This window comes from Schistocerca americana, chromosome 1 (assembly GCF_021461395.2).
Source record: "Schistocerca americana isolate TAMUIC-IGC-003095 chromosome 1, iqSchAmer2.1, whole genome shotgun sequence".
Lineage (NCBI taxonomy): Eukaryota > Metazoa > Arthropoda > Insecta > Orthoptera > Acrididae > Schistocerca > Schistocerca americana.
The window spans coordinates 387,754,250-387,776,362 of record NC_060119.1 but is presented as its reverse complement, the minus strand read 5'-3'; the positions used below and the strand labels follow the sequence as shown (position 1 = coordinate 387,776,362).

The 22,113-nt window shown below is 37.2% G+C and overlaps 1 protein-coding gene across 6 annotated transcripts in view; it reads left to right on the top strand.

Moving 5' to 3' along the window:
* LOC124601711 (telomeric repeat-binding factor 2-interacting protein 1-like) overlaps positions 1-22,113 on the top strand; it is a 200,141-nt gene that overhangs the window by 166,014 nt on the left and 12,014 nt on the right. For 4 of the 6 annotated variants that reach the window (XM_047136269.1, XM_047136266.1, XM_047136268.1 and 1 more), the window contains 2 exons: positions 19,305-19,416; positions 21,375-21,484. In XM_047136269.1, coding sequence (XP_046992225.1) covers positions 19,305-19,416; positions 21,375-21,484 — 222 coding nt within the window. Of the gene's footprint in view, positions 1-19,304; positions 19,417-21,374; positions 21,485-21,574; positions 22,016-22,113 lie in introns of those variants that run through there. The other 2 variants (XR_006978582.1, XM_047136267.1) reach the window with 2 other exon arrangements.

The following is a 22,113-nucleotide window of genomic DNA, read 5'->3' as shown; positions in this document are numbered from 1 at the left end:
CTTAATAGTAAGGTTTTTTACATCTGTATTGTCACTACTGTATGACAAATGCTTGTTGGGAGGAAGGAGACATCAGGAACAATAATTAAATTTTATTTGTGGTAGTAAAAATGTTTATGTCATCAGTTTATTTCAGTCTCCTTGAAAAATTAACTCTGAAAACCTTTTGTGTGTTTCTTTATACCAGTGTACAGGTTACTCTGTTATTGAAAAGGACTACACTTTCTCAGTTACATTTTGATAACTGAAAGATGAAATTAATGCTTTTAAGAAAATAATAGTGTTGCAGGCTTCGTCCATCAGGACAGCTTTTTATTGTGGGGCATTACCATCCAGAATTAGTGATTATTTGTGCCTTAGATGTAGAGGAAAGGAGATAAGAATAGGAAAAAAGGTTAAAATTGTTATTGAATAAAAATGTTTTGGTCATTACATCTCAAAAAATTGGAGAATGTGTCTAAAATGCACACAAATAGCGATTAAATATCTCAGAGCCACACAATATAAGAGCAGATTATGGAAAGAGAGTGAACATTCATGTGAGTGGAAGCATGTCTTATGATCCGTAGTGTTACTGAATCATTGAACAGCTGGAACTCAATGGACAAGACACTACATGTGGGTGAGTGAGGGAGGGGGCGGGGGTCTGTAGTAGGATATTGCTTAGCATACAGAACATCCTCTCGGAGCTGTAACACAGTGCTTGCCATGAACTCTCTGGTTAGGTCAGATGTTACGCTAGATCAAAATATTTGTGCTCTTGAAAGGCAAGATTAGAATCCAGTTTCTGGCTTTTAGTTTTGAATCTACCTTGTCTCTTCCGCACAGGTACATATTGCCCCACCACAGTTTAGTCCACATGATCTCTTTCTAGGTTTCTAAGCTAGTTTAATTGATGTACATGTGTGTATTTGTGGGGGAATCACATTTAAACATTACATTCCAATTCCAATTTAGATACCAAGTGAGGTGATCTAGTGTGTGGCACACTAAATTTGTTTTTGGTAGTGCTAGGGTTCAGTGCTATGTCTGGACGTGCACATTAGCTTTCTATGGTTTCTCTAAATGTGTTAAGGCATATGCTGTTGAGGTTACATGTGAAAAGAATGTGCTTGATATTCCTCTCCAGTCTAAGCTTGTGTTCCATCTCGTACAATCCTATCACCAACTGGATGTTAAATCTGATCTTCTTCCTTTTTCAACTTTAGGTTTTTTGACATTTCCCCAAATCACTTAAGGTAGAGAGTGGGATAACTGCATTAATAATGGGAGATTCAGTTATTTTCCAAATGAACAAAAAATTTATCTGTGAAGTGGCTCATTGCCAAGTGGTTGTCAAATAACAATCAAACCATACAAAAGGAAGAAATGTAAGTTAGAGTTTCATGTCTGTTGAAGATTGAGGTCCTTACAAATAGAGCACAAGCTGATATGGAGAAGTATGAGAAAAGAAATTGGCAATGACCCTTTTCAAATCCTTTTTACACTGTGTTTGAAACATGTTTTTCTACCATGTTTATGATATTGTGTGCAGCTACTACTGTATTATTGATGTTTGCAACATGTTAAAACACGAAAACGTGTTCCATAGCTGTTTCATTACAGATCGAAGGTAACATTGTTCGTAGTCTGCTACCACTACATGCTGCTGTGCAGCTCTAGAGTTTGTTTATGTTCTGTCCTACTTAGTGTAATGTTGCATGTTGTGATGTGTTTTGTAAAATAATGGAACTGATAAGAAATCACATATTTGAACATTTCACGTTCTGTATGACAAAGGAGTGCCCCTGGAATTATAAAAATATGAAGATGAAACAGGACTCACTACAGAATATCACTGTGGTGCTTAGCACCTGTGTGTGGCTCAGTACAGAAAGAAAAAAAGAAAAGTTGGAGAGATCAAGAAATTGGGCAGTGGTACCGAGTCTCTGTATTAACCAGAGTGGTCCACTTTTGATTATTTATGATTCTTTGAGGATATTCAGGAACCAAAGAAACAAGAAATACAATCAAGAAAGAGGTACACAAGGGGACATGGGCTTATGATTAATTATTTTGCTATAGTATAACTTCTTCTGGGCTTTCAATGTAATTAACAAATTCAACATGAATTTCTTTGTTTGTGTTTTAAGTCCTATTTGTATATTTGGAAGTGCAGTAATAGATGATGCAGCAGCATCTCATCTCCGTGCTGCTGGGATCACTTCACCTTTTTAGAGACAATGAGAATTGAAGCTTCCTTGTTTGCTGTCATAGTAATAGATTATGCTTTCTCAGATTGCAACAAGATATTTTGGGGAGCAACAAAACCAAGAGGCTGTCCCACCGAATATATTTTCTACTTTCATCCTTGCCCTTGGCAATTGTCAATTAAAATACTTCTTTTTGACTCTCAGTTGTGCATTTTTGGACATGACTGTATGATTTTTCTTGTAATTGAAAAGCATCATCTACCAGGAATACAAGTGGTAACTGCTTTGTCCTTCCAGGCAAATATTCATGCATGGAAGGTTCACTTTTTTGTATGAAGTAGTTCACTTACAGAGGTATTTTTAAATGCGCCACCATCTGAAATCCTCCCTTTGCAGAAAACATCAGCATATAAAAAGTTGTGATTGGTGTCAAACTAACAAGCAGCACAATGATAAATTACATTTTTTAATTGTAAAATTCACTCCCACAACCAACAGCCTGTTGCAGTACAATATTCTACCCTTCATTTGCTCCTTCACAGTGGGATAAGTGGAGTACCTGGCTGAACACATTTTCTTTTGCATGCTATTCATCTTGATTCACACTATCTGAAAAAAGTAAATTTGACTTCAAGTTCCACAAGAGATGCCAGATAAGGATATGGAAGAATCTTAAGATGTAGCTGAACCATCAAGTTTGCCCCCTCCATAAAAATAGCTGAAAATGAGGCAACTGTAATGTTGTAGAATGTTTTGCAGTAATAACAACAAGAGCACAATTCCATCAGAGCCATCGGGAAGTTTGTTGTGCACATTACGTAAGCTTGCAGTCCTGTGAAAGGCCAATTACAGCCAAAGACACTCTCTTTGTGGCAGAGATGAATTTGTGCAGGAGAGGATTCAACAGTGAATGCAGATGTGGTAGGGGGATTTTCAGCTGCAGATTGCCAGTGACATTGTAGTGGAAGAGATTGTGTTTGTCGAATATGATGCTGATTTGGTGTAATTTTAATCTACATATAAATCTATGATTAATAAAATATATTTTTCAGTGCTGTTAATGTAACTGCATTACCTTTATATAATCTTTCAATCATTCAACCAAACCTTTACAAACCAAAGGAACTATTTGAGATATGATTGGCTTTGAAATGTAGAATAAATATCCAACAGTTTCATAGGAATATCATGTTGCCAAAAACCAAAGATAACAGCAAATCCATGCTTCACAGGAATTGCTTTTCTGAAATTTGTGTCTTTCTTTGAAACAGTTGGCACTAACGTATTCTTTAGAATATCAAAATCATACAGTGACATCCTAGTGAAATTCCAAATTCAACTCACAGAATATGTCGTTGCTGCCATGTCTTCTATAGCATGTTTTTGTCCACCAACAAGGACTACATCTTTTTCTTTGTCTGCTAAAATCACCAAGTATTATTAATGCATCACAACATATCACTAATTCATATCTTCACTTGTCATAGCTTAGCTTTCGGTGTAAATACACAGTGTGAAACATTTGCTGCAAGTTCAGCATAGCAGAGAATGGAAATAAATATGAAGAAATGTTTGATAGCTAGTGTAGCTGGGGACACAAACAATGAATATGATTGGAATCACACTGCAGACTTAAAAATAAAATAATGAACAGAAACCAGTGTAAATGTGGTTCAAGGTACTATCCCATTAATAGTGTCAAATGGTTTACCAGGTGTACCGGTATGAAATGAGCGTTTTTTTGTGAAAATGAAACATTAATTTTGAATTGAAAAGTAAAAACATTTTATTCAAAGTACTGACCATTGCTTTCTATACATTTTGACCACTTTTCTGGCAATTTGTGGACACCACGCCAATAGAAATGTTCGTCTTTTGAAGCAAACTACGACTTCTTCGTAAGAATCGAACTGTTCCTCAGCCAATGCATGTTCCATTGATGGAAACAGGTCTGGTGAATATGGTAGGTGGGGTAGCAGCTCCCAGCCAAGTGTTTTGATTGTATCCTGAACCTGTTTTGCTTTGTGTGCAGGTGCATTGTCATGTAAAAAAATTACTTTGCCATGTCTTCTGGCCCATTCTGGTCATTTTTCGATCAAATTGATCATTTGTTGTCTGTAGCGATTAGTACTCACAGTTTCACTGGGTTTTAGAAGCTCATGATACACCACACTTTTCTGATCCCACCAAACACAGAGCATTGTCTTCTTGCCGAATAAATCTCGTTTTGCAGTCGATGTTGGTGGTTGTCCTGGATTAACCCATGGTTTTCCCGTTTAGGATTCTTAAAATAAATCCAGTTTTCATCGCCAGTAACAATTCGATGCAAAAATGATTTTCTTTCATGTCTTTAAAGCAAAATTTGACAAATTGTTTTTCGGTATTCCATCTGTCTTTCATTCAATTCATGTGGCACCCATTTTCTACACTTTTGGATCTTTCCCATAGCTTTCAAACAGTCAGAAATTGTTTGTTGTGCAACGTTTAGCATTGCTGCCATTTGCTTCTGACTCAAAGTATCATCTTCGTCCAATATTGCTTGCAGTTCAGTGTCTTTGAACTTGTTAGGTGGTCTTCCACATTCTTCATTTCTTACATCAAAATCATTATTTCTGAACCATTGAAACCATCTTTTGCATTTTGCTTCTGATAGAGCATGGTCACCATATGCCTCGACAAGCATTTGATGCGAATCTGCAGCACTTTTTTTCAAGTGAAAACAAAAAATTAATGCTTTCTGCAAATCATCACTTTCTGGTACAAAATTCAACATTGTTAACAGTATGATGTTGTTTGTTCCATGACTTGATGTATACTAAATATCTTTGAAAGATGTCATACCAGCCAAACAAAAAAAATTAAGTCTCGTTCACAACAAATGTTCCCTATCGACACATTTGTATCTTAATGCTCATTTCATACCAGTACACCTGGTAAGTAGAAACCCAAATGCATGGAGAGTCAGTACCTGGATCAAAATAAGAAAATGGTTGATGGTCAAGCATGAAAGATAGTGATGTTGTCAGTTCACTTTTACCTGAGCACCTGGTAGGGCCTCTGTAGCAACAGTTTACATGTTCTCCATCAATGCAAAATATTACATTCACTTTGCAAAATCATAATGGCCGTATCTTTTTCCAATCCATTTCTGCTGCTAGCTTCACATATTTGTGCAAAATAAGATTCCACACAAAGGTACAAAACACACACTGCAAACAAGTCCCAATAGTTAAATTACCAGCCTTAGCTACCATCCACAAATGACTTGTTAACCAGCAGCCTGAGGTTCCCGAGTGATGTGACAGCTGTGAACAAAAGGTGTCAGGCTCAGCTTCAAATGGTTTTTGCTGCTCTCTGTTTCAACACCTTACTCTGTCAACTGGCTTGGTTGTCTCTTAAGTGCAAGCCTTGTGCCGACAAGGTTGCAGAATTGAATCCCAGAGACCAGAATCCTTCAGTCTGCCATTAAGCTAGACTTAACCGCAGTGATGTGAAGATATGTCAGGAATGACATGTGGTTGGGGTTCCACATTAAACTGTAGGTGCCCTCTCCATGGTAGGGCCATGCAAATCACCGCAGTGGCATACAGTTGAAAGAACTAGCAAAGATGTGGCTGAACATCCCTTTTGAGGAACTTCAGCCAAATATGCCATACAAAATTAGTTTACCCTGTTAACACTAATGCACTGTCAGCTTAAATACTGGAGCAAGAGAACATTTTCTCATAAGAAATGTGCTAAATGTTTATTGATATGTGGCCCCTTTTCTCCAGAACTTCGTTGCAGCATCTTAACCACTGAGACTCTCATTTTTAGGCTAATTCAGAGAGACCAGGTTGTGTGACTTACTGACTTAAATGAGTTTTGGCCCACTAGTTGGTGTATCTTTTAAAAATAACTCCTGTGGAACGATTTAGGTCACCAGGCTTCCATTACAGAAAAACATAGAGCTTAAAGGTCATAATGCAGGGCCCCTTTTGGATCAGATGCAACTGATCACTAAAAACTAAGGAAATTTTATTCGTACAAATCGGCCTACTCCCTGATAGTTTCCAAGAAATTGAAGAATTTGTGATTTCCATCCATTGCAGATAAAGATGGTGAGGAGAGCCCCAGCTAGCAGGTGAAGGAGTCAAGTGACATAAGGCAGTGTTCAAATCAGTCAGCCTTCATGCACCTTAGTTCACATCCTATTTTTTTACTATATTTTTTATTCTTAGATGAGGTATTGAAAGCTGTCATGAAATACATATATTTTTGTTATACATATTACAAAAACAAATGTGTGTGTGTGTGTGTGTGTGTGTGTGTTCTCCCCCTCCCCCCCCCCCCCCTCCCCTCCACGTTTCTTCCTAAACCACCGGAGAGATTTCGACAAAACTTGCCACACATGTCTGCTACTATCAAGCAGCAATACAGTTCTGTGGGGGTAAAAAACTATCACAATTCAGAAGACATGCATGTCATAAACACTGATATGCATGAAACACTGCCACATTGTGCACCATGTTTAAATTTATTACTTCTTTGCTATTAACTCTATTCACAACACTTTTTGCAAACAGTATCCACATATGCCACCGAATGTACCTACAAAGATATATCAATGTATTACATGTGGACCGGGAGATACGACGTCATAAATACTGAGACGCATGAAAAACTGTCACTCATGCACAACACTTAAATTTATTGCTTCTTTGCTAATAAATCTATTCGCAGACAGTATCCACGTATGCCGCAGAATGTATGTACCCAAAGACATCATAGTGTGACACATAGTTCAAGAGATATGACATTATAAACACTGAGCTGTGTGAAAAAAAAAATTACTCATTATGAAATTTTAATACATTTATTCTTTACTATTCCTGCAGTCGAGTGAACTTAAGGAAATCCCGGACACCTGGCAATGCATTTGACAGCTTTCAACTGCAAAGCACAAACAGCTTTAGTTGAGAACAGTAGCCGTCTGTAGAGCATGAAGAGGCATTGCCTTAGAGACATTTACAAAATTGTGTTGTAAATACATGAAGCAGCTGTGCCCAGCACACAAAAATTATTTTTCCAGTAAAAACTTGGGAAATTTAATACTCGGACAATGGCGGGTTTGTCAGCTAAATAAAATATTCTTAATTGTGCCCCTAAACTTTGACACCTTGTGTGGGATTCTCAGTGTAGACTGTATGCTCTTTCTGTGGGACTGTTTCCTGTCTTCGTTTCTTACAAAACATGCTATTCTTTTTTGGGTAATATGAAGTTGAAAAAGTGTCCAAAAATGTTACAAAATTATTCCTGGTTTCTCTTCATTCCACATCCCCTCTTGTATTTCTGGATGATTGAAATTTCAGATGGAAATTATTTCAAATCTTCATGCTCATCCACGCACCCAAACCCTCCCCCCCCCCCCCCCCCCCCACACACACACACACACACACACACACACACCACACTCTCTCTCTCTCACACACACACACACACACACACACACACACACACAAACAAACACATGTAAATTTATGTTGTTACTTACATTGTCTTTTATCTGCTACTTTTTGTTAAAAGGGCCTTAATTAAGCTCTTGTGTTTATCTGTACAGTTGCAATCATCCCTCACCATGTTCGAAGAAATTTCAGGCTTGCAGCCAGTCATAATCAGCTAGAGTCCATTGAAAGCTCAAAATTTCTTAGAACACTCAGTTCACCAGGAAAATTTTAAAATTTGCACCTCTCACCTTACTTGCAAAAAAAGCACCTTATAGTTGGGTAGGGAGAGGAATGGGGAGGGGGAGAGAGAGAGAGAGAGAGAGAGAGAGAGAGAGAGAGAGAGAGAGAGAATCCAGCAATAATTGCTGAACACTTGAGGATCTCTTTATGTTTTGTCAAAGACTGTAAAGTATTATGCAGAGCTAAAATACCATAGTTGGTGTGTTTCATATTCATATTTATATAATACGTAAATATGCATTTTAGATATACATCACAATTTAAAAAATCTTTCCAAAACATGTCATTTTTAGTGCAGTTTGTTCTGCTCAAGTGTGGGGAAAATTGGTATTGGTGGCTGAACATAGTACTACGAACGTATCTAGCTGTTTTAGATCTGATCGTGAAAAGTGTATGAAATATTGCAAATAGCATTAAATATGACATGAACATAGAGATCAGGCTATGCTACAGACCAATTTATCACTACAGCCTGTAGTTCTCATTCATATTCATTGGCTTTGCCTTCCCACCGTCTTAAAACCCAACCTAGAACCTGGGCTGCACTATAAATTGGTCTGTCACCACATCCAGCATTCAAGGGGTTGTGGGTACCATAACACACTTTACACTTTTAAGCATATGCATTTTATTTAATTGACTGACCTTTAATTTGAATTGTCTTACATAAATGTGACATACTGAACAAATAGGTACAGTAGTTCCTGCTTTTTAACAAAGCAAAAAAAAATCCAAAATTGTGAGTTGTTGAATTCTGGGTTGTTGAATTGTTTCAGTATGATTTTCCAGTTCATAAGCAAGAAAAAACTTCAGTCTCAGTAACAAATCTCACCATATTTTTAAGAATGGCAAGAAAAGATTGTGGTAGGAGTTCTTGAACTCAATAATCAACCCAGTGGTGTGGGAAATTGTTCGTAGTACTGGGTGGCCCAAAAAGGATGGTCGGATTTGAACTACGTAGTACCATTGAGAGGTGAGGAGGGGGGACCACTGCCGGCCGTCTGCAAGTCGGCCATTACACCCAGTTTGCCATGAGATGGCGCAGTGGACGGTCGAGCATCGTGTTTTTGCTGTGGAACAGTTTTTCAGAAATGATGAATCGTTTATTACTGTGCAACGATTGTTTCGACAACGCTTTGGTGTACCGCGTGATGGACCCATTCCAGATCGCAGATCCATATCACGTTGGGTGACAGCATTCCGGACAACAGGGTCTGTCAAAAGTGGTAAATCTACAGGGCGTACACGTACGGCAGTTACTCCACAGAACATTGATGATGTTAGAGCGTCAGTGCTGCAAAGCCCGCGTCGTTCCACTAGGCGTCGTGCTCAAACTTTAGGCCTCAGCCGTAGTTCATTGCAGCGTATTTTAAGCCGTGAGTTACAGTTTCACCCATACAAAATTATGATCACGCAAAAGCTGTATGATCGTGATTTTGAGCAGCGAAGACGATTTTGTGAATCAATGCTTGACATTTTGTACTCTAATAATGATGTTGTGCTTCTTATGTCAGATGAAGCCCATTTCCATTTAGACGGCTATGTCAATAAACAAAACTGCAGGTATTAGGCAGCAGATAATCCCAGAGAATTGCACCAAAAGCCTCTTCATAGTGCTAAGGTAACAGTCTGGTGTGGAATTTCAAGATTGGGGATTGTTGGTCCTTATTTTTTTGAGGAGAACAACGCTACAGTCACAGTGAACTCGAAACGTTATGTTAACATGCTACGTAGCTTTTTGGTGCCGAAACTGCGAGAGTTACATGTAAATCGAGATTGAATTTGGTTTCAACAGGACGGGGCCACGGCCCACACAGCCAATGACTCCATGTGTGTTTTAAGGCGGATGTTCCCCCACCACATCATCTCGCGTTTTGGAGATGTCCACTGGCCCGCGAGATCACCTGACCTCTCAGCCTGTGATTTTTTTCTTTGGGGATACCTAAAGTCAAAAGTCTACGTAAAGAAGCCCCGAAACTTAATTGATCTGAAGGAGGCAATCAGTGCGGAAATTATGGCAATTCAAGAAGAAACAGTAGTGAAAGTGATGGAAAATTTCGAGGAAAGACTTGTGGAATGCATCACCGAGGAAGGACACCATCTTCCGGAAGTCATTTTCCGTACATGATTTTTTGTGGTTAGTTCTTGTAATTGGGTGCCTGGGAGCATTTAGTTACGTAATTGAATAAAATTAATTTGTAAAACTGATGGAGTTATAGTTATTTAAAATGTGACCATCCTTTTTGGGCCACCCTGTATTTCTGGGTGGGGTTAGATTTTGTCAGGCACTGGTGTAATGTGGAATAAAAGTCTTATGACCAACCAGAGAGACATCACGCAGACAGTGGCAGAACATTTTGGGCAAATGACCATTGCTGTCAGCTAGGATCCAACAATTCTCCAACACTTACATATTGCTAAACTGAATAGTGAGAAGTAAAGTTCAATAATCAAGAACGATACAAGTACCACTTCTCAGTGTGGAAACTGCATTCAGCAATGTCTGTAGCTCATGATTCAACATCTTTGTACTCACAATAATTTTTATTACCCCATGCTGCTCTGTCTCAGAGGTACAACTAAAGAAGTCCTTGGCCTGTTCAGCTGAATTTAGGGCACAGGAAATTCCCTAACTTACAGTGGGGCATCCGGATCTCATTATTAAAAATGTAAAAGTTCTGTACATACCCAAGTAATTGTTGTAATGTTGCCCACACTTGAAGCATAGGAAAGGCCTTGAAGTGAATGTTTGACCACTGTCTCATCTGGGTTCCCCAATCTAGGCAGGTCCTTAGATTAGTTGTACTTTTTGTTCCATAGACCCATAGTGAGGAGATCCTCAAGGACATAAAACATGTCATACGTAATTCACATTTACAAGTGTACAGAGATGTGCCAATATTCCTTCCACATATTGTGAGTGAAATGATTGTCATGGATGTGGAATGAGTCAAAAAATCTAAAACACGTTTTCATTTAAGAGGTGGTAACAAACTATTCACAAACATGTAAATGTGTGTACATTCTGGTACATAAGATAATTCTTTATCTCTCGTACCCATGCATCATTAAACAGGAAGTAGTTTGCTTCACTTATTTACGTTCATCACGTTACTCCACTGAAGATGTGCAGGAGTCACATTTTATATAATGCTTAACATATATTTACACACACACACACACACACACACACACACACACACACACACATACATTCATTTGGTTCTGCTGAGAAACTTGACAATGGAAATGAAGGAATTAACTACCAATAAATGAAGAAATTAACTACCAATAAAACCTTTCGGCACCCTTTAAACGGAACAACTCTGCAGGACATTCACGAGTTCATACCATAAATGATTCGTATTACACACTTACATTTTTGGATTGTGAAAACTTTAGCTTGGCTTGATGAGTTACCCAAAAACTGATTATCGAATGAAGTGTGCTAGTGCCTTATTTTTTTATCACCCGTATCTGACAACATCCGCATTATAAGTGAAGATTTTCTTTAGGAGCATGCTTAGTTCTGTAGTATGCTCTGGTGCTTCAGTACTTCTGTGCTATGCTTCTCCCAGTTGAATTTATCATCAGGTTGTACTCTCAAGAATTTAATACTGCCAACTTCTCTCTGCAACCTCTTCTATCTTCTTGTCATCATATTTTAGACATATACTGGGAGGAAACCTTTTGCAGGTTATGAGCTGCGTATATTGTGTCCTAGTTATTTCCAGTGTGGTCCCAGGAGGTATCATTCCACCATTGGTAATCTGCCCATATGTTACGGGTTTTCTTAAGCAAACATGTCTAAAGGTGTCCCTTTTGATTCTTCCTTGAGAAGGCTTGTGATACTATTTGGAGGCTTAATATCATCAGACATTGCAGTTGGTAAAATTTATTGATGGTCAGTCATGTAGTTAACTAAATGAACTTTTTAAAAATAACATGTTTTACACAAAACATTTATTTTTGTGTTTTTTAAAGTGCCTAGTATACACTGGTGACAACGTTACCAGCTGGCGGACAACAGTTTCTGGCAGTGTATGCACCTACACATATTGTTCTTCTAAGAGCTAGCTGTAAAATAACTATTACTAATTTATTCATTAAAATTGTCCATTATACTTCCCTTACCTAATATTATAAAAGGATCACAATCTAATAATAAAAGAGAACTATAATAATAAAAAGTTAGAGAGGGAATGAAAAGAACTATAGAAAGGAGAACAAAATTTGTCATTTTTACAAAAATATGTGGAGAAGGCAACAGTGACTGTTTTTGAATAACCTTAAGTAATATCAGTGTTTAGGCTACTCTAGATCCATTTTTTTTCCTCACACTAGCTCTAGGAACTTTGTGTATACTAAAACAAGTTGACAGTGTACAGGAGTGCTTCCTGTTTCACCAGCTGCATTTTAGGTGAAGTACTGAAGATCCAGTCTCCGTTTCAGATGTGTCCTTAGATCCAAAGTAAATTCGGTTCCGAAAGTGATAAAAGGTGATGGTTTGCTAGACATATTTCCCTTCATTCCTGTCCTGGTAACAGGCCATTCCCCCTTCTCCATGGTACGTCACATCCTTCTGCAGTGGGTAGTGGCAGTGGCAGTGGCAGGAGTCATTCAAGAAGACAAATTTCAGCTCATTGGGCACTTCCTCGTGGACAGGAGTACCCTGAAGCTACTGTCTTCCTTCTTTCATCTCATAAACAGGACACACCATTAGGACACATTCAGGTGCACTTCTGATGGGCAATCACAGTCGTATTATCTTTCCTACGCAATACATATAGTTGATCTGAGTCTGAACCATACCATAAAATGGTGCACAAGAGCAGTAAATGTGCACAAGAGCAGTAGATGATGAAATGTGACCCATTTAGAGTATATCCTGACATTTGAAAAGAAACAAACCGTCTTCCTTCCATTGGCAGAAAAGATACCAGATTCCTGCCACAAATTCAAAATACACTCTCTGATGGAGATACAGCTCTCTTCACAATTCTTAAATATTTCATTTACTTTGTGTGGTATGTTTTTCTTCGTCCAATAGGTTGCAGATTTTTTCTCTGATATGCAGAATCAGAGACTGGTCCAAAACACTAGTTACAAGGCGTCAATTGATGTTGCTGCAAATGCACCCGAGCAAAGCTTTAGAACTGCATGCCGCACCCACACTGCAAACATTGTCTCTGTCCGTGTCCCATGTACCCAAAAGGCTTGCACCAGTACCCACTACGGCCACTAGTATTGCCAGTTGATAGCGATGAAAAATTTTTGTAGGTAGTTCAAATCTTCAGTGTGCAAAGTTAACAAATTCACTCATAACTGCCAAACCTTTTGACCATGCTGCATTTTTTTTAATATTATAGTTTGATTTCTCATCCAATCACACCCTGAGGTAGTTTCGAGTGGGCATACTGCTTCTGAGCACATCATTAATTCTGAATAGAGGATTTCTGCTGTAGTTTAGTCTGTCTTTTAACATTATATAGTTCGACTTCCAATGGGCAATGGAAAGTTTATTTATACTGCAGTACTCCTGAATTGTGTTCAGCAGAGCTCCCATGTTTCTGTCTATCTGGCTAAGAGCAGGAGATCTTAGATCACGGTTAGTAACTTCCTCAGTAGTTTCTGATACTATGCATCATTTATTCCAGTTTTGCTCTTGTGAATGTAAAGCCTCTTATTTAGCATGTTTTCAAACATTTTGCCAATAACTTTTAGCAGATGGGTGGATCTATAAGGTTCCCCTTGGTATGATCTTTATCATCCCTCCTCCTTTCTCAGAATTATGACCTTCGCTGATTTCCAAATGTTTACAGTTTTTCCTTGGGCACTACCCTCATTGAACAGGTCGCTTCAAGTGGAAGTAGTGGCTATACCCAAGTACATAAATATCTCAGTCTTTTGGATCTGGTGCATTATTATTTTTTAATATGCTGAGAATCTCCAGAACCTTGTTCATCAACAGTTTTAACTGTTTAACTGTTCTCGTTTCCTTCAGTCAGATGTTTCCTCAACATCTCATTTGTCTTTCATCTGACAGTAGTACACTCAGTAATAGTTTCGACTAGCTGCTGCCAACCAGTAGTCGGTTGATTATTATCTACTAATGTTGAGAGTGCTAATAAGGTAAAGTCCCCATCTGTGGGATCAACTTTTTGAAATAATCTTTATGATGTAGGTTAAGATACCAGCTATCACATCCTGTGACCATTCATCCATGTAGGCCCTCTTTTGGAAGTAATAATTATAAAATTTGAAATTTTTGCACAATGCTCCACAGCTTTAAAAACAAAGGAATGTTCAAAAGACTAGTTGTGCAGTGTAATTAATAAAGTACAGGCCTCACATGCAAAAGGTGTTCTGTGTGACGCTCTACAGCTTTAAAAAAGGGCTGTTGAGCAGACAAGTTGTGCAGTGCAACAGTCAAAGTTCAGGCCTCACACACAAAAGGTGGTGCATTCAAATCTCATCACATGGCTTGAAAATTTTTTAAAAGTCTTTATTGAAATGATTTTGGTCATTATTTTTAATATGTTGATTGTATTAAATGTAATTTTTCTTATTTATGCTTCTTTGTCACATTAAAATCAACACGTTAAATTTTTCAGTTGCTTTCACTTTTTCCTTCCCATCATTCTTTTTCCTCTTGGAATCTCTGTACATGTGAATTACATTCTTTTCATTTATCTGTCATAAAATTTAAATGTTTGACACTGACACTGAACCTGTTCAAAAACTAGAGAAAATAAACTATTTGTATTAAATGAACAATGGTAACAAAACTGTATTTTTCATGACAATATGTACATTTTTGGAATGATAATCATCATACAACCATTTAAAATATAAATTCTTATTGCACTGTGGACAACATAATGCAGATGAAGATTTAAATGAAATTCAAGCAAAATCAGGAATAGAAATAATTAATGCAATCACACAGACAAAACTATGGCATGTAAAATGGAAGAAATTAAATCAACATTAATATGTAAAAATGATTAAAATAACATGAACAAAGATTCCAAGTGGGAAAAGACTGATAAAAACAAAAAAAGAGCAAATGAAAAAATTAATATGATGATGAAAATAACATGACAAATCAACAGAAATGTAGAAATACGTTTAACCCAATTAATTGAATTAAAAAATGACTAAAGTCATTTCAATAAAGATATAAAAATACAAAGTTTCAAAGCACCTAATGAGATTCGAACCCACAACCTTTTGCATGCAAGGCCTGTACCTTAATCTTTACATGGTGCAACTTGTCTGTTCAACAAACCAGTTTTAAAGCTAGAGAGCATCACACACAACTACGAAATTGCTGGTTTTTAATTCATACAATATGGTTACGACTTTTAATTCATACAATATGGTTATGAAAGTGTGGGTGGTTACCCCTTAAGTTAGTCACCAACTTTGTACAGATCTACAGGCACAGCTGCTTGTCATGCTGAATCAGTATTTGATGATGTCACTGCCTGTTTTAAATTAATAGGTTATGTGGCTATGAATTTTCATAAGTATGTTTTTTTATAACTCAAGGCCACGAATTCTTTTGTTCTGGAAACTTGATTTGTCTTTGGTATCCATCATTATGGTGACAAATTTGTCATGTAGAGTTTCACTGATTATCTTAGTTTCCTTATATGAACACTAATCTTATAGCTGTACCGAAAGTACATATTTACAATATACCATGTGTCAAAAGGGAAAATTAATTCTACTGTTGTACAGTTAGTTTTACAGGCCTCAGTACTTTGTTATGGAAGAGAATTACTGTCATTGGACACCCTCCTGCAGTGTTAACTTGTACAGTTCATTACATTAATTGGATGTTGCCTTGCCCAGAGTATGGCTCTTTTAAGCAGATTATGTCGAATCTCATTCCCTCAAACAGCTTTTTGATTTTGTTCATAAGCACTAGGCTGAGCATAGCAGTGACCTGTGCTGTGTGTATCCCATTGAGCTGATTTAATGTATGTAACTCGATACATGTGAATGTAACACTGTAGCCATGATTTGCTTGAGTTAAATGCAATACTACTATGGAAAATTACAAATTTACTGTAAGTGACTTCAATGTTGAAATGCTCACTTCTTGTATGAAGTACTTGAATATTTAGGTCCACTTATTCTTCAGTCCTGGTAAGGAGAATTATCAACTTCAGCCTCTCTAATGGGAAAAGTGATTTCATGTCCCCTGGAATATCCATTTCAACTCGATATTGAAGTGTCTTTATTGTGATGACCCCTTCAAGTCTGGAGAGCTGAAGAGTCCTCACTTAACTTCTGCATATTTGATTAGGGTTGATACCACCTGTCTGCTTTCTTAGATAGATACCAAGCACATGTGTGAGAACTAGAAATCAATACATTGTGATATTTGCAGATATTTTCCATGTTTTGATGTAGACTTGTGAGAAATGCATCTCATCATCTGCCATCCCTTTTTCATTTTTACGATTGATTGCAGGAATGTTTTAAATGGACAGCATCACTTTCATCCAGTCAGTAGAAGTATAAGGTGCTGTACGGTCTGAACTGCCACATTTGATTTTACTGTTTTACCAATTACTAGATTGTAAGCCTTATCTAATCACATGCTTATTTTGTAAGAGATTAATGTTTTCTCTTTATATGAGAGGTTTTTACATTTATACTGCAAAGATATATTAGGACCATGTGTAGAGTCCCTCTTTGCAGTTGAAGTTTGTATGTTTCCCTTTCTATCCGAGAGCACAATGGCTTTTCCCCCTATATTTTTAGTGTGTACATATAGAAGCAAATGGCTTTTCCCCTATATTTTTAGGGTATGCATACAGGATCAAAATTCCTATTGGGATCATCTTTCCATTCATGCATATTGTCTCCACCATGAGCCCAAGAGGGCCTCACTAAAGTGCTGTAGTGCAGCACTTGGCTACATGCCAAAAGTTGCAGAACCTCATACACACTGTTAGGGCAAATAATCCTTCATGCTCACTGATCTGTAGCCCACATAAAGTCTGTTACTAGAGTAGCATTTTGTTGTGTCCATCTGTGACTCAGCATCTCTGCTGTATGGTGAGTAGCAACTATCCTTTTCATAATATTGTTACATTCCATCCTGGATTTTCCATTGTCGATTTAAGTAGCATTTCCTTAATTCAAGAGATATCTTTATGATGTGGTGTGCTGTTGCTTTATTTTGCTCACGTGTTCTGAGTCTCAGCTGGATGTTTCTATCCTCCTTGGTGATATACTCTAGGATTTGCCCATTGATACATGAAAAAATGTACTCCTGTGTCATCTTGGATGATACATTATACATAATAATTTGAGGACACTTTTTTTGAGTAGTTCACACACCATATTTTCCTTTTTCATGGGAGTACTATCTATTTTATTTCTGTCTTCATTACTAACCAAGTTCACAGTGAACATATCTCTTGTGGTTCTTATGTCTCTCATGTGAAGTTTTTCTTGTGGTTTCACAAGTGGCCCAGCTTTCTATTTTATTTCTTGTTATATATACACTGAAAAATCATTTTGACTCTTCAGAATATGACTTGAGAAGTACAGTTAGGATTTTAATGTGGCCTACAAGCTTTAATTGTGCTATCTCCCATCTTGATATCATATTGTTGAGTTCTTTCAGTTTGAAACTGGGTGCAATCTTACAAGTTTCCCGATCATTGATCACATACTGTAAAGACTTGGCCTAATGTGGGTGAAGCTCTTCCTCCACTGTCACTGGCATGTCTGATTGTGTGTCCACTTTACACATTTCCCCAATGCCCAGAGGAGCTTCAATTTTCTTCCTCTACCAGCCACTCAAGGCCTTGGCTCCAATGAAGACAGCCAACCTCCGTACTGTGAGATCCAGTTGATGCTTTAGTACTGACTCAGTACCTGCTCATGTAACAGCTGCCTACAACTGCTGATGTGTGCAGCACCGATGATATGATGCAATGCACTTCTCATGTCATTGGAGTGACATAATGTTTTCATTGGCAGACACAACTGGCAGCGTAGCTGCTGGTAAACCTTTTGGGACGTGAGTTCTTGGTCCAAGAAACACTTTTGTTCCTGACATTTCATCCAGGACTGCACTGGACATCCTCAGAGGTGATCCTCTTCTGAATCTCGCCGACTGACTGGTCAGACATCTGAGAGCGATGTATATACTATAGGAAAGGGGGTGTAGTCAAAGTAACATGTGATGAGCAGAGATAATCCTTGTCAAAGATAAAATTGTCTAGCGATTCTGGAGAGCTGCTGTTAATATGTCGCTAAGTTTCATTGCCTCCTCTTTCATATTGAAATGATCCTGGTGCTTATAAATTTCAGTGGCTTTTCTACGTAGTCATGGATAATAATTAGACGTTGTAGATAAAATTATTGTTTCAGAAAACTTCCATTTGTGGTGTCCTGACTGAAGAGCATGCTCTGCTGCAGCTATTTTCTCTCTTTTTTTCTAGTTGACAAAGACTTTTGTGCTCTTTTAGCCATGTATTTATGCTTCTCTTTGCAGTTCCAATATAAACTTTACCACACATACACAGGATTTTGTATACACCATATGTCGATTGTGGAGGGCATTATTCTTCACAGATCGGAGTACTTGACTTGCTTTCTTTGTTGGTCTAAAGACCGGCCCGATGTCAAGTTTCTGTAAAATCTTATTGATGTGATCCGTTACTTTTTTAATAAAAGGGAGAGAAATTGTATTTTTCCGTTGTTGTGGTTCATCCTTGTCCTTCTGTTTTCTGTTCCTTGATCACAAAATTCTCATTACCTCTTTCCCCGAGTAGACCTTTTTCTCAAAGGCCTGCTTCAGGTGTTTTATTTCAGTGTCCAGGTGTTTTGATGTGTATATCCATTCAGCTCTATCAATACGCATTTAATGACACCTCTCTTTTATTGTGGATGGTGATTGGAGTTTTTATGCAAATATCTGTCTGTATGTGTTACTTTCTGAAAATGGAAGGAGGACAAGGATGAACCACAACAACCTAAAAATACAGATTCTCTCCTTTTTATTAATAAAGTAATGGATCACATTGCTAAGGTATTACAGAAACATGACATCAGGCCGGTCTTTAGACCAACAAAGAAAATAAGTCAAGTACTCCAATCTGCGAGGCATAAATGCCCTCCTCTGTCGACATGTGGTGTATACAAAATTACATGTACGTGTGGTAAACCAACGAAATCGACAATATCAAATAACATGAGAATCTTGAAATTGCTTGAAGATATGCAAGTAACATGAGTGTTTCCTTTGGTTCAACATATGCTAGGAAGTATCATGATATTTTCTTACGGATATATGCATTTCGTAGTTCATGTTGTGAAAATCCTGTCATACATTATTAGATGTATCTTTTCTCAGGGAAGAATTTACAATGGAAGAAGAATATGCCATAGTCACATACCTCCAGAAGCATAACAGGTTTAGTAATACTGGAGGCAATGTTGTATGGAAGAATATGGCAGCAACAGAGGTACTGATGTTCATATAACTTTTTCTTATAAATTTGCATTATGTTGTAAGTTTCATTCCCTGTCTGACTGTATTCAGTTATGTCGTATAAAGGTCATATTTGTTGAGCAAATCACTGATTTTCATTTTGGGAACTGTATGATTACTATTGGCACATTATGTGTCTGACATAGTGGTAATTATTAGTTGAAATGCTGGTTTCATGATTTGTGGCTCTTTGCAATGACATTTTTTTTTAAAGTTCAGTGTGACTTTTTTGAAAGTTATGCTATGAAGCCCAGACTTCAGTACAAAGATGACAAATTAGACGGAGAAATATCTGGCACATGTCTTGACATTTACTGATATGTTGTCTGGGTGGAACAGAACCACATTGTAAATTGCTTTCTTGGTTATGGAAATAGGTGCTGAGTCTCTGACTTAGTCCCTCCAGCATTGCTTTCAGTTACATTTAGCAATTTTCTCTATCTTTCTCTTTTCACATAAATGGAACACATTTGTTTGTTTTAACTGTCTCAGTCTAGTCACTTACAATTTGCAACTAGTTCAAAACCTCTTTTGATGCCTGGATTCTTATTATGCACTACCATCACATATGATGTACTCAGTTTTATCAATGCTAGTAACACTGATAGCTTTTACATTAGTGAAATACCTTTATTGGTGATCATAAGCTGTGTATTGTTTCAACAGTTCAATTGCTTTTATGAATCTCTTGTATTTGGCTTGTGTAAAAGGGTGCATACTGGATGATTTATTTACAGATTAAAGTATTTAATGTGTCACACTTAGACACACAGAAAATTTTTAACTTTTCAGATGTGCGTCGTGTCATGACTATGCCTACAAATATTCACCTCTTAATGGTGAGAAGCCAAGTGCATAAAGGCAAGGTTTCAATTTTTCAGCTTGATGCTCAGCAATGTTGATATCGATTTTTTTCTTTATGTTTATATATGCTGTGCTATAACATAAATGTATTGTGGACTTGAGCTGCAGAAAGTATTGTTTATATGACTTTTTTAAGTGAGTCGTGTTACAGCATAACCAGCTTTAGTGGCTACAATTGAACTACTTGTTGATAACTAATGATCTCAATTGAGGTTTGCAACTCAGCTTCATTGTGTTCCCTCCACCTGAAATAATATCTGTGTCCACTTAACGTATGTCAGGCTGTCTGTGTCGAGTTAATGAAATAAATGATGTAGCCGAAATAGTCAAAATACCTTAAAAATTTATTTATTGTATCAAACTGGCAAAAACTGACACAGGTTTTGAGCCTAAAACAGGACATGGGACTGACTGTGACAGGTTTTGCCTTAATGCTCATTGTATAGCTTCCAAAAATAACACATTTGTACTGTACATTGTTTCAATCACACTTATTTCAGTTTACAATTCAGATTTCAGTACTTTTACAGAACTGGTCATTAGCCAATATTGCTGCATATAATTGAAATAGAACATAAAAAATAAAGCACAGCATCCAGTAACTACACTCTGATTGCTTCAACACTAGAATTTTGTTTGATTGCTGAGGCTGGCGGATACACTATTTGTCTGAGCTCTTCTCAAACAATTGTGGCCATTTCCCCCCCTCACCCTCCAAGCTCACAGAGAAAGGAAAATGTATAGTTTAGACAGGTTTTTTTTCCCCCAAGAAAATTATTTAAAAGTCAGTATCACACAGGATCAGAGCTGGAACATTTTTATGGCTGCTTACAAGTTGCCATTCGTCTTCCAAAATGTTAGAAACATGTCACATCTAGGGCTCCCACTCCTTGGCAAACTATTGTAAGGGCAACCTTAGAAGTCAGAAAATTCATATTTGTTGCTTACTTTTTTTCTGTATTTACTAATGTCTGATAGTTTATGGAATACTTTATACACAAAGTATTTATAAACATAAATTCTGTTGTTGGATCAAATCTACTAACAACTTTTTTCAAATTATTTTAGCCAATGGGAAATCGTCATACATGGCATTCGCTGAGGGAACGGTACCTGAAGAAGATTGTGCCAAATATTAATAAATACAATTTGCCAGAAGAAATAGTGAGACGTATTAAGTAAGTAAATGCTATATATTTCCTTACTGACACTGCACAAACAGTCCTTCACATACTTCCCTTTTATTTTTATATTATTTCTTTCACAAGGTACAAGTGAAGTGCAGCAACCAGGAAACTGCGCTGTGAAGAAAACTCTGAAATGTATAAGCGTAAAACAAATTTGAAATGTTTGTGATTGGAGAAAGAAGTTGAGGACTACAAAAAATTGTGCACTATTTAAATTATTTCATTTGCCACATGTTCTGAACAGATACCCTTGCAGTTTGTAAGTGTGTGTGTGTAGGTGAGGTCTCTTGCCAAGTTTTGTTGATAATTTATAAGTTTTAGTGTGCTTAATTTTTAAATTGGTCTTTTCAGATGGCATTAAAAATCAGCTTCTCCTTTATGTTTCCATTTATTAAATTTTAATGCTAATCAAATGTTGCTCCATCTCTGAGAACCAGTACTTTTTTTTTCTGAACTGTTTGTTTTTAACGATTTTAACACAGAAGATGAGAATCTATTTACCAGCCTCAGAATAAGGATTAAAATTAGCTATTGCATTTTTTGTCACGTTTGTGTGTCAGGGGGAAAAGGATAAATGTAAAGGATACACTCTCCCTGTATAACAAATCCGTCACAAAAGT